Below are 14,728 nucleotides of genomic sequence, written 5' to 3' on the forward strand. Positions count from 1 at the left end.
TTTTTTTAAAAAAATTAAAATTATAAATTCTTATTTAAAAATAAATCTAAAAATATAAGTTCTAGTTTTTTTTCATTTTATTAAAAATTTAGTTAGAACATATCAAGGTGAACCAGGTTAAACAAAATCCTTTATCTAAGAATAACAAAACTCATCCAAACCTTATCAAGATTATCCTTGAAAACGAATCAGACCGAGATACTGTATTGAAAAGCAGACCAATCTATGTGAAAACATCCAGAGCAAGTAACTCTTAGTCTCAGATTTTGATGATTTTTACACTCAAAGATTTTAATAAGTTGTGAACATCCTAAAAAATTCATCATCCAATTTCAAATCATTTCAAAGATATAACTATTTTAAATTTGTTACTTATAAAACAAGAAGGCATTTTTTTCAATATACCGATGGATGTAAACATTTTACTTTAATTACGATATGGAAATTATTTTACTTAAGATTTTAATAAATGCTTTTGTTGCAATTACCACGTTATTTGTAAACAATTATTGAAAATTTTAAAGTATTTAATTTTTTAAATCGTAATTAAATATTTTAATACTTTATACAATTTTTAATCAATATTTACATTACATAATATGTTTATATATATTAAATCGCGTAATATTTGTAAAACTAGCAAAATAGTTTTACGTCTTTTATTCAAATAACTATTTGAATAAAAAACATAAACATTTCATAAACGTAATTACTATTTTAAAATTTTTATGTAAATAACTACCAAATCTGTTTATTTACATTTTACTAATTTAATAATTAATAATTTAATAATTAAAAAATTTAATCTAATAATTAATAATTTTTCAAAGTGATTTTAAGGCACATTTTAAATTAAAGATAATTAAAGAAAAGATGATTATGGTAAACATAATTTTATAAATGTTATAATTTTTTGATTAAAAAACATATATTTTAAAAAATATATTATAAAATTTTAATTATTAAGTATAACTTGAAAAAATTATGTTTAATAATTTTAAAAAAGTTAAATTTACTATGGATTTTTTTAAACATTATAGACATTGAAGTTTAAAAATAATTAGATTATAATAAATCTTTTATTAAGTCATAGTAATCGTTTTGTTTTTATTATTATTAAAGTGAAAACGAATATAGAAAAAGAAGAAACAAAATATTCTGAAAAAGTTTACGTTTTTGGTTTTTCGTTTTTCTCATGTAAACTAAAATAGCAAGACCAAAAGTTCATCCATTCAAAAATTAAATTTGCGTGATAGTTGTTAATACTAAAATTTTTATCTCAATTCATTTATTATGAAAAGCAGATCACTCTTAATTGCCAAGAAATAAAAGTTAACTTTACTCTGAATGGATATTTTTAAATTGTTCTACTTTTTGAAAAAGCAAATTTTTTATACATTCCATTGTAAAATTTCATAACAAGTTTTAAAAATTAGGTTTAGTAATAATTTTCATCTTTTTTAAATTAACATTCAGTTAGTAAATAAAGGACAGTTCGTCAAGTAATCACATGAAAAAAGCAATTGCTTTTTAATTCATTTTATTTTCCTGAAGAAAAAATGAACTGAAAATTATTTATATACTACTGCATTTAAATCAGAAATTTTTCTTCTAATTTTAGCTAAATTAAAATTATAAAACAAAATAAATTTTGGGCGCCCATACCGCTACGGTACTAAAACAGGTCTGGGTTTGTCCATGAAGACCCCCTCTTTCCATTTGTTAAATTTTACAATGAACAAAAAAACTGCATCTCAAATCTAATAATTTTTGAGACCAGTTTAGGTCTTAAAAAAACAGAAAATATAAACTCACTTATAGGGAAAAAAAAATCCCACTCACCTGTTTGTTAAAACTACATTCCCCCCTCCTAACTTTCCTATCTCTATTTCCTATATATGTTAAACTCTTTCAATCAATAGACAAATCAAGTTTTTGTACAGATATAATTAATGAGGGGAGATAAGAATGTAAGGAGGTGGGATAGAGGGAGGGGAAAGGGGGTATTAATAAACAGGAGGGTAGGAACTTTTATTTTTATTTCTATAAATGAGTTTATATTTTCTAATATTTAAGACCTAAATCGGTTTCAATAATTAGAAAACAACTGAAGTGCTTGATATACTTCCGTATATCAAGCACTTCAGAGTATCACCATTTTTTTCGTTTGAATTCTCATAATTCCTGTTTTATAAGTAACAAATTTAAGTAAATTTGGCCATGTCTTTTTTTGTTTAAGAAAAGACCACTCTCCAATTCTTTGTAACAGTTTTAACTAAACTATTCAAGACTATCTAAAAATAAAAAAAAATAAAAAATCAAGCTATATCGGCATTTTTGCAATTAAACTCGCCCCAGTAAAATCGCAATAAAGGTTAAATTTATAAGTGTTATGCTTTTTTAAATATTTAAAGATTTTATTTATTTTAAATATTTAAAGATTTTAAATATTTAAAGATTTTATTTATTTTAAAGATTTTATTGGATTCCTTGCCTCAAAATATGTAAGTGTACTGTTTCCAGCTTTCCATTACACACAGAACAAAAACAAAGATCAAAACCATTTTTTAGAATGGCAGATTTTTGTTGGTTCATGGCAAAGTTTAAATAGTTATATCTTTGAAACCGTTTGGAATTAAATGAAGAAATTTTGGGGATGTTCACAACTTATTAAAATCTTTGAGTGTAAAAATCAGGAAAATTTAAAACTTAGGGTTGCATTTTACAAAAAAATTAGATGTTTTCACAAAGGAATTGCTTAAACAGCAACTTTATTCAAAGATGTTTTTGGCCGTGAAGATAGAACTCCAATTTAACAACCATGGTTTAGAGTTCAGAATTTATTATTCTAAGAGATAAGTTGAAAAATAGTAACAATCAATAGAATACAACCAATACCCTAGATACCAATACCATAAGCCATTTTGGAATGTCATCTATAAACATACTAAAGTCATAAATGTTATTCTTTCTAGAGATGAACAGCAATACGTCTATGCCTTAAACTCTCTTCTACCCACAATACTTTTAGAGTATCATAAGAGTAATAAATCTTTCAAATATAAACCAAAAGGACTTTGACTCTCAATCTAAACATCATCAACCAACAACATATTCTCCTAATCCAATGAAAGTTCTACAAACCTCTAGTAATATCACTTTTCACGCATCGCTTTTAGACCTAATAGTAGTCTAATAAACGCAACAATTGCCAATCATACTCACTATTAACACATGTTCTATTGGTCCTAGTTTATAATAATAGTTTAAATGATGATTATGTAAAAAAGGTTGTTACAAAAGTTTGAGGACAATTACATGGATATAAATTTTCAAATGTATTAAACTTTATTTTCTCTTAAAAAAAATTTGGTTCATTTGAATCACAATTTTTTTTTTTGGTTTTCCTTCCTCCTTTTCATTTTTTTTACTAAAAACTATGTTCCTTGTAAACGTGTTCTGAGACTGCATCAAAAATGTGTATAAAATGTGTGTTAATCTTTTTTTTCATAAGGCAAATGAAAGTGCAATACTAGTAAACTTTAATCTGTGCTTCTCACAACAAAATTGCTGGTATTTATTAAAATTGCTTTGTTACTAATTTTTTTAAATAAATAATCAATATTATTTGCAAAGCCTCAATTACAAATTTAAGAAATAATTTAAAAATTAACATATTTGAATTCATTTATATAAATGTTGAGCAAAGAAAGAAATTAATTTACACTAAATTAAAAAAATGTAATATTAAATTTAAGTTTTTAACATAAAAAAAAAAAAAATTTAAACAAAGTAATTACATAATATATTTATATAATACATTAACTTTTTTTTTAATTTATTTTTAGTTAATTTTTCAATTGAACTCATTTTGCAGTAATTTATCATACTGTGTTAGTTTAAAAAGTTGATGTCAATAAAAAAAATGCAATAAAATAAAGAAAATTTATTTATGATGTCAAAATTTACATTCAGCTAATGATTTAAGCCTTTTTTTTATTCAAAACAAAATTTGCAACTGTTATATAACGACTCTTTTTAACTAATTTTAAGGAAGGATTGGTTGTTTACAATTTTTGTCAAATTTTTAAATTGTTTTATGAACAGTATTTTATTTTTGTTTAAAGGGATCCCAAACCTCCGAGACATGTTGTGTTCATATTAAAGAGAATAATAACAAAAAAATGTTTGGGCTAAATTATTTTTTATTAAAACAAAAGAATAAATACATACCAAGAAAAACTAACTTTTATATTTTAGTTAAGGCTTGCCTTCTTTGTTTTATTGTGTGCCAAAAAGTCAGATAATATACACTGCAATCTACAGACTTGATAATTTATTCAAGCGTGTTTTATTCCTATGAGCTTCAACACATGACATCATTGATTTTTTTGTTTGCTTACATAATCCATCTTTTAAACAAACGAAAAAATCTATGACGCCATGTACTGAAACTCTAAGGAATAAAACGCACTTGAATAAATTATCAAATCTGTAGATCGTGGCATTTATGCTGACTTTTTATGCTGACTTAAACAGAGAATATGAGCTTCGACTAAATTGAGGCAAATGCTTGGACTATTAAATAGTGTACTGAGTACTATCTAAGCTTTGAGTCAAGTTCTTTAACACATTTAAAAATGACTTAAGTACCAATAACTATAAAAAAAAAAACCATCGTCATCACGTCATCAAGTTCGTCATCACATCATCATCGTCATCAAGTTTTCTAAACCATTCAGTAATATTTAATAACAAATTCACTAATATTTGTGGTCTTTGAAGTAACTTTTCTTCTGTTGAGTCTTATTTTTTGCAAAGTTCATCAAACATACTTGCTCTTTGTGAGACTAATTTGAGTTCAGTTGTCTCATCTTGCGGTCTTAGTGTTGATGGTTATCTTCCTTTAATTCATAAAGACTCTAATTGTCACATGCTTGGCCTGGGCATTTACATTCGTAAGAATTCGCCCATTTTTCAGGAAACTGTTTGAATCCACATGCTATTCTTTATGTACTTTTATTTAGCACCACTTCACTCTATCGCCTTTCTCTTTGTTCTATATTGCTCTCCTTTATCTCAAGACTGCACTCTTTTAGATGTTATTTCTGATCATATTGACTAAGCCTTCTCTCTTAATCCATCAGTCAATATCGTTGTTGGTGACTTTAAGGCTCATCACACTGAATGACTTGGCTCTAGTGTCAGTGACTCTGCAGGCAATCTTTAATTAACTGAGCTGAGTTGCTAACAGTAATAAACGATAGGTTTTATCATGCATTAGATAGAGTTGGAGAGGTTAAGGCTATCGCTCTTGACATTTCTAAAGCTTTCGATAAAGTTTGGCATGCTGGTGTTCTTCATAAGCTCTCTTCTTACCATGTCTCAGGTAACATCTTTAAGATAATCGAATCCTTCCTTTCTAATTGTAGTATAAAAGTTGTCCTCGATGGACAGCACTCTTTTTTATATCCTATAACTTCAGGGATTTCTCAAGGTTCTATCTTTGGCCCTATGCTCTTTTCAATTTACAGTAATGATCTTCCGGATACTCACACATCTAAGGTGGCATTGTTCGCTGACGATACTACTATTTATTCTTGTCTTGATAAGAAGCCAACACTCTCTGATTGCTTGAAGAGGGCATTTGAGCTTGAAAAGGATCTTACTTCTGCTACAGCATGGGGCTCACAGTAACTGTGAGCCCCATGCTGGTATGAATGGTAATGTACTCAATGAGTCATCTACACTTCATCTTCTAGAATTAATTCTTACTTCCGATCTTTTTTGGAAACCAAATATCAAATCCATTGCAAAATTAACATATGCTAAGGTAATAACCAATTATAAGTGATTATAAGTGGTTGCTTTCAGCCTTGTTGAAAGCGAAGATGTTAAAAAAAAAGTACCATGATTACCATCCTGGTTTCAAACCATAAACAAAAAGTCATATTCAACAACAAGCCTACTGAATGGAAAGTTTTGTTATCAAGTGATAAGGAGTGATACAAGGAAGTGTTCTTGCTATTGGTTTTGTTATCAGGAGTGATACAAAGAAGTGTTTAATCCTCTTTTTAATCCATGTAATAAGCATGAATGACTGCTTCCGACAGACATTACACGCGCAAAAATATGCAGATAATATCTTTGCTTATATACTCAGTAAAACTTCCACAAAAAGTAGCAGATAGTTTTTAACGATGGTACAATAATAATAAAATGTTTTTGAACATAGCCGAATGCAAAGTTATTTATATTGGCTGAGGTGCAAAGCCAGTCATAACAATAAAAGGCAAAACTCTTAAACATTATATTTAACATTAAAATTCTTTAAATTTATTTATTTAATGACACAAATAAACCTGGTGCTAACTCTACCCTTTATGTTATTTGAAAACATTCAATCCTTTATTAATTGATTACTCCAAAATATTGTACAATTAGTTTTTGTAAACTCAAATCAATATTTATTTCAATAAAAAAATATATATAGAAAATAAGTATAAAAAATTTTCTTTATTCTATTATTTATTACCTAGAACCAATTTGATTTTTATTATAATGTATATTTAAATAAAGAATAAGAAGTAAAATAAATAAAACAAATAATAATAATAAATGAAAATAATACTTCCAAAATCAAAAAAAAAAGTTTTAAAATAAAACTCAAAACTTGGTCTGTTTTTTTTCTCATAAAGAAACAAACCCTACTTTGTGATTTCCTGAAGAAGTGCACTTATCAATGAGTCTTGCAGTGGCTTGATTATTTCTGACTTCCACATTTCAAATGCTAGCTAGAAAGTTAGTTACATAAAATAAGAAATTTTATATTTTTAAATATTATTTATACGAATAAAATTCATATAAATAATAAATAAAAAATAACCAAAAAAAAAAAAATTCAAAAGTAATATTTAATGAGTTTTTTGTTTAAATTTGAAATATTTTTAAAATTAGCTAACAATATTTAAGTTTAATTAAAAAAAGACGATATTTAAGACTCAATATCTAATATTCAATATATAAGACAATACTCTGACTCAATATCTAATATTCAATATATAAGACAATATTCTGACTCAATATCTAATATTCAATATATAAGACAATATTCTGACTTAATATCTATTCAGTAATGTCATTCAATACAGGAAGATTAACAGTATTTCGATAATTGTTTAAAATAAATACCTAAACTAAGGTACAAACCAACAAATTTTTATGTTTTAAAGCTGAAAAACTGTGACTACTAAGCATATAAAAAAAAGATCTATGAACCAACTTACTATTATTAATGCGATAGCTGTAAAGCGACAATAAAAAAGGAAAAAAAATTTTTTTTTGAGGTTTCAAAACTAAACAGTATGACAGTAACAAAAAACCATGAGCAAATTACTAAAATATTTTGACCAATAAATTGATATTAAACTAACTCTTTTTGTTCATTTTTAAGATCTATTAATTACTTACCCCCACTTACTAATACCTAACGAGCATGGAAATTAACTCTAGCAAGTGCCTTGGTAGAAGAAAACAAACAATCAAAAAATATTATGACTATACCCTTGTTAACCATTTTCAAACTGGTAGATAAATCAAAGGAAAAAACTGAACATTGCATTTTAACCATTTGACAATAAATCAAAGGTTAGGTTTTTATTGCTTTACTTACAGGTTATAGATATATTCTTACTGATTCAAATTATGAATCATTAAGTGTATCATTAAATTATGAATCATTAAGTGTATTACAATGTAAAACATCAAATCCTAAACACAAAATTAAAAAAAATTAAATTACAAAATAAGGGAACTGCAAATTCGCAATCATCAAAAATTGTTGAAACTTAAATCTCCTAAGAATAGTCACAAAACTTAACGACTTATATATATCAGAAGGCCATCGTGGTTAAACTTTCCTCCAAAACCAATAATAGTGCTGAAGTTAAAAACAACTAAAAACAAAATTTTACATTGAAAGATAAGTAAATTGAAAAATAATCTAAAATTATTATCTAAATTTAGTGTTTTTTGAATCACTCACAACTGGAAAGATTCAATGAAACATAAAGTTTAAAAACTTCATAAGCAAGAAGTTTAATCCTGCAAATTTCTGGGTATTTATTTACAAGTACTGTGTTATTAACAAGAAGTCTGGGTAATAACATAATCATGTTATTACTTAGAAGCCTCGATAATAACATAATCATGCTATTACCAAGAAGCCTGGATAATAACCTCATCATGTTATAACTGAGAAACTTGTAATATAATAAAAAATAAAACAAAATAAGAAATTCTGATTATGTTCTTTATTACTTTTCCTAATATATTGCATAACACATATGCTAAAAACTGACTAGATACTTAATAAAAAATTATACTATAGTGCTTTATTTGGTATCAGTTTAAATTGTAAATTATAATTTCACATTTCCATTCATTTTTATGCAATGCAATAATTAGTGATTCTACTAATTGTAAAAAATCTTGATATGTAAAAATATGTTTCTGAAATGAATTGAATGTCAAGTTTTTTTTTGGTTATCACTACTCTAAGTTAAGGGGGGTTACTACAGTCAAGAAAGCTACTCAGTTTTATTGGTTGTTGTCTATATTGCTCAATTGTTTTGCTAACATTTTGCTAAAAGAAACAGTCTTTTAAATTAATCAATATGGCAAGTATTCTTATTATTAAATAGGCGCAAACTGGAGTTTGCTATATTAGTCTGGGCAATCAAACCAATGTAATAGTGTGACTGATGTTAAATAACAACTTTAAAATTGTTAGTAACCTCAAAATTTTTAACTACATCAATGTAACTTTTAAACTCTGCAACCAGTCCAAACCATACTGCAAACCAGATAATACTTTAAACTACATACACACTTAATCTAACCACCCTCCTAGTATACTAAAACAACTACCTCACAATGTTCAACTGAGATGGTCCGGAAATTCTAGTAGAGAAGAAGTATTCAAGAAATCTGTATCTATGTATAATGAAGCACTATGAAACTTTGGTTATAAACTCAATCTCTCCTACCAACTTAACCTAAACAACAACAAAAGAAAAACTATACATGCAAAATAATCTGGTATAACCCTCTTTTTATTATAAATGTCATCACAAATATAGGAAAATGCCTTATAAACTTGATTGCGGAACATTTTCCAATTAACCACAAACTACATAAAATTTTTAACAAGAACACTGTGAAAATCAGCTATAGTTGTTTGGCAAACATGAAATCAGTAATAAACTTGCACAGCAACCACATCCTAAACAGGAATCCAACCATCAATAAAAATAACTGCAACTGCTTTAATAAAAACAATTGCCCCTTACTCAATAACTGCTTGACCAACAACATTGTATACCACGCAACTATCACTTAAAAAAATTATACATTTGTATAAATGAAACACCCTTTAAACTGAGATATGCCAAATATATATATATATATATATATATATATATATATATATATATATATATATATATATATATAAAATATATATATATATATATATATATATATATATATATATATACACACACAAGAGATTTCAGTAAATTATAAACTTAAAAAAACAATAATACAAAATTAATAGTCAATTATGAGAATCATCAATCATATGTTAACACAAACTGTTAACAATATGTAAACACAAACTAACTTTTTGTTGTGAAATGCTTCTTATAATAAAATTTATAAAACAGAAAAATATATAAAAATATAAAACGTTTGATATCAAAGCAGTGAGACTCGTTAGAAGTTGAACAATAATGACTGTTGAACAATAATCACTGTTAAAAAAGGGGTTACATAATGAGCGCTAAGAGCATCTTATGTAAGTGACTCTAAAAAAGAAGAAATTTCTAGTTGAAAAAAAAGAAAGGGAAAAGATAAATAATTCCATGAATGCTGACAAACAACTAGAGGTTTTACCTTTTTGTAAAATTTAAATTAAAATATTAAATTACATTAAAAACATTTTAAAAGAATAAAACAATAGAGAGAGTAAAACAAAATATGTAAAAAATTATATAAAAATATATAAAATAAAATAAAAAATTCATATATGTATGCTTTTGTAATGTTTAAATTAAAAGCTATATAATATTTATTTCCTTTAACTTTTCACATTAGTGTGTTAATTTAAATACCTGTCAATATCCTTAAAGCCCACTCAATTATTAGAAAAAGTGATTTTCAACAGACAATATGCAACAACATAATATAACAGGTAACATAAACTTACCGCCCCAATAGGCTTCTTGTCAACTTCATAAGCAGTTGGTACCTGCACATACTCAGCATAATTGCCTTTTTTACGCAAAGCATAATGGTCATTTAAGTACCTTAAATCAAAGTTTTTATTTACATTTTAAATAATGTTTTTATTTACATTTTAAATAATGTTTTTATTTACATTCTAAAAAATATTGCTATACAAAAAAACTCTTTTCTTTTTCTTAAAATTAGAAAAATAGATCATTTTCTAATAAAATAAAATTACCTGTACAAACCATTAATGCAATTAGTACCATACTCATATTGCAGCCAATGCCTGTGGTAACTTCCTAATAGATTTTGTTCCGTTGAAATATTCTATAAAACAAAAAAAAAAGCATTATACTTGTACTTAGTGTTTAGTGCAGAAAAATTATTATAGTATTTACAAATCTATACATCTCAGTGTTGTTAGGGTGTTAGTTAGCCCAATGGCACTGCCTATACGGAACAATTCCTAATGGGTTTAAAATTCCCAAAATTCAATGACCTTTTTTTTTTTTTTTTTTTTAGAGTTTTAGGACAATATCTATAACAATTCCCAATATTTTGTAGAACAATAATACATATTCCCAATATCGCAAAAAAAATGTAAATATACTCCTGGCTGACACCCTGGTTGCATACAGATAAAAACCTTTTAAAGAAATTTTTCTGATAATTCTCAACATTTAGTTCAACAAATCTTTATTATTACAGAACATTTACAAAACATTTTAAATATTATAGCCCAAAACTTGTACAATTTTTTAAATAGTAATAAACAAAATCCCAAACAGAGTAGTTACAGATTAATAGCATAAATAAATTATAGAGACCCTGTTGTAAAAATTTATAATAACAATGTACTATACAATAATAACAATAATAATAATAGGTAATGATAATAGAAAGGATACATTTTTTTTATTGAGGATAAAAAAAAAAGTTTCTCAGCCATTGTAAAGACAATGAAGACGAGGCTGAAAACTCTGAAACAAAAACTTAAATTTAATTTTGTGTAATAGGAGCTTGTTCTTCTAATAAGTCTCTCTTTTAGACAAGGTCTAAAAACCCATGTAAATATTCTCAAGCCTCTGTCCCATCATCACAAGGTTACATATCTTACTTTTTTTTTTACAAATACTATCATACTTGTTGCTTAAGCGAGCTTTTATTAATTATTCCATTGACAAAGACTCAATCTTGAATGGCTCGTCATTTAGCGAAGTCACACCCTGTCCCTGGTAGTACACCACTCAACTTGCTTCTTAGCACAGGAGTCTTGTTCAACAAGATTTATACTTCAGAGTTAATATATTATGATATTATAGTGTGATATAAGCAACAATAAACTTAAGTGCTAAACTTAGATATATTCTTGTTTATATCACATTAGAATGTTTAGAAAAAGATTGAAACAGCCACCTCATTTGGAGAGGGTGTAAACTTTACATAATCATAACTTTTGAACACTAAAAAATTAGTATATGAATTTTATAACCTGTCGACTTGAATCTAGTGTAAGAAAATAAAAAAATAAAAATTTCTAATTTGTTGCCCTCACATTTGCCCTCTCATATCTTTGTATAAATCGTTACTACGCTACAGCTCAAAATATATGTATAATGCACTAAGTGTTTTGGCAAGTAGGCATAGGTGGCCAAGATGCCCAATTTCTGTTTCTCTGGAACAGAGCCACTGACACTATACACAGTTAAAGATGTTTACATACAAAGTTCTAAATTTTTCATGCCATACCGTAAAATACCCTAGTTGTTTAAACTTAGACTTTTAGGGTCTGGGGATATTTTTGAGCAAGTGACACGGTGATCTATACTGCAGGCCTCCCCAACGTGCAAACAGCGTATCTGACTGGGGGCCTATTTTATAAACAGCAAAAACTAAAAAAATCTGCTTAGTAATTTTATATTTACTCAATAAACTTTTTTCTCTAAAAAAGATTTACTTTATAATTACAAACTGAAATTAAAACAAAACATTTCTTAACTTATAACTATTCATAAATATGTATACATAAAATCAATAAAAAAACTTTAATAAAATAAGTTATATATAGTCTAACATCATACTGAAAAAGCCTGGGGCCGGAGGCTTTAGTACATTCATCGACTGACAAATAGCCTGATTCCCAGCAGAGTGCTGCTACATCGACTGAGAGTTTGGCATGGGGCAGCAATCTTTTCTTTCATTATACTTCATTTTTTTCTTCTTTTTCTGATAATTCATATTTAAGTTATTCTTGTCAAAGTTCTTGCACTTCTTATTATATAGACCATGTGTTGATTTTTGAAATTCTGTTTTTAAAAACTGTAGGAACTTTATTTTCGGCACTATAATGATAAGTCTCAAAATGCAAATCCTCACTAATCTTGATTAAAAAACATGGAACTCTACTTAAATAAACTTGTGATTGTAAATGATTAGTGTTACTAATTATAAGCAATACTAATTGAACACCTAAATCTCTTTCATTATTTAAAAGAATTTTTTTCATTTCAGCAAAAGTTACTCTATCTTTTTTTTAAAAAGTTGATAGTTCATCTTGAGCAAATTTCAAAAACACAAAGAAGCACAAGTTGTTGCACATAGTGGAGGAAGATGTGTGAGAATTTGACAAGATGGTATGCCAGACCAAACAGATGGTGGAAATTTAGGACAATGCTTTCCTCTAGCTATTTGTTTACTACAGTGTTATTAGTTACTTTTAAGTTTGCATTTAGAATTACTTTAAACCATATTTACTTTTTCTTCTTCATTTTTAGGAAATTGATATACCGGAAGCTTTAAATTATCAGATTTCTTTTTTGCAGATAAATAATTAGCAGTGCAGCCATAAATGTAATATTTTTTACCCATATTATAATCTCAATAAAATAGCGACTAGAGTTAAGCGAAATTCAAAATAGGCCGCCAGTCAGATATGCGGCTTGCACATTGGCATGGCCTGCAGTATAGATCATCGTAGCAGGTGGGTATTCATATCAAAGAGGCAAAAATAACTTACAAAAATATAGCGTACCTTTTGAATAATTGGCAAGTGATTGAATATTTTTGAGACTGTTTAATTGAAAAAATGGTTTTTACAGCCATGGACTGGGTTTTAATCATGGGCAGAAATCTATTATTAATATTTTTAAACTTTACAGGGAAGAAATACCTAATATAAAGTTTAGTTTTTCACACAATAAAATGTAGGAAAAAGATATCTGACTTTTCATAAAACACAGTTATAAAGCCTGAAAAATTTCTTTTTTTATGTTTAAGGTGTAATACTACATACATGTTTTTAATGTTTAAGGTGTTATACTGCATACATATATATGCTATGTAAAGATCGTAAAATTGTAATTTACAAAACCAGCACATAAATTGCCCATTAGGTGAATTAGAAAGTAACCATATTCATCGAGCATGCAACCATTTACATATTACATAAAATTATCAAGATACTAAGTATAAGTTTAAATAAAAACTAATATTTAAAAAAACTTACTTGATAGATTTTTCTAGAGTGTGATTCAAAAAATTCTTTTGTTTTTAAATAGAGCTTTGCATCTAAACCTTCAATATCAGATGCACATATTTTATAGATGTCACTAAATCAATGCATTAAAGAAAACAGGTTTTTTAAAAAAATGATAAAAACATCAGTTTTTTTATTATTTAAACATAAATACAGGTTGACTCAAAAAAGTTTACAAATTACTTTGGCTTTAAACATTGTTTAATGGAGAAACTTTTTAGCAACAATGACTTTAGCAACAATGACTTTTAGCAACAATGACTTTTAGCAACAATGGCTTTGGCAAATAATAGCTATTATAATATGTTATTTAACAGGTGAACACAAAACTGGTAACATATACAGGTAACACATAACAGGTAACACAACTGTGCACAAAATAAACTTGTAAAACAAGTAATTAAGTGTGTATTAAAGTTGACAGAGACTTAAATTGAACGGAGGAAGACTTACGAATACTTTCCAACTGAATTGTTCAGCTGTTTTTAACTCCTATTTTCTGCCTCAACACCTAGGATTTTTAACATCTTCAAGGTCTGACATCTATAGAATGGTCCAAAAATCTATAGCAACTTTCACTTTATCTTAGAGTGACATCTTTTCAGGTTGTCCGCAACTGTGCTCTTTTCCGGTTCATTCGAGTCTGACTCAGAATCAATCAATTCTTTATCTAGTCAATTTGAATTTATTGTCCATTTCTGACCAAAAATGATGTTAACAGTTTTTACGATGATACCAACTACATCACCGCAACTGATTTTGTGGTTGCATAAGCACTGGATTGCGGATCTTATTATATATTCATCCAAACATTTATGACTAGTTATTACCAGAATCTTTGGGGACATGTCTCCTAAACTTGTAGGGTCGTTTCTCAAATTTAAAAACAGAGTTTCTGGCATG

The 14,728-nt window shown here is 26.9% G+C and overlaps 1 protein-coding gene across 3 annotated transcripts in view; it reads right to left on the reverse strand.

Annotated features, from left to right (window-relative positions):
* Window positions 1-14,728, reverse strand: part of LOC100201574 (cullin-2) — an 87,293-nt gene that overhangs the window by 39,304 nt on the left and 33,261 nt on the right. For all 3 annotated transcript variants that reach the window (XR_010641801.1, XR_010641800.1, XM_065810226.1), the window contains 4 exons: window positions 13,796-13,898; window positions 10,526-10,617; window positions 10,268-10,367; window positions 6,712-6,794 (listed from right to left, as the gene is read on the reverse strand). Coding sequence is in view for 1 of the 3 variants with exons in the window: in XM_065810226.1 (XP_065666298.1) it covers window positions 6,712-6,794; window positions 10,268-10,367; window positions 10,526-10,617; window positions 13,796-13,898 (378 nt within the window). In the remaining 2 variants the exon portion in view is untranslated. The remainder of the gene's footprint in view (window positions 1-6,711; window positions 6,795-10,267; window positions 10,368-10,525; window positions 10,618-13,795; window positions 13,899-14,728) is intronic.

The sequence above is a fragment of the Hydra vulgaris genome, chromosome 11, assembly GCF_038396675.1.
Source record: "Hydra vulgaris chromosome 11, alternate assembly HydraT2T_AEP".
Taxonomy (NCBI): Eukaryota; Metazoa; Cnidaria; class Hydrozoa; order Anthoathecata; family Hydridae; genus Hydra; species Hydra vulgaris.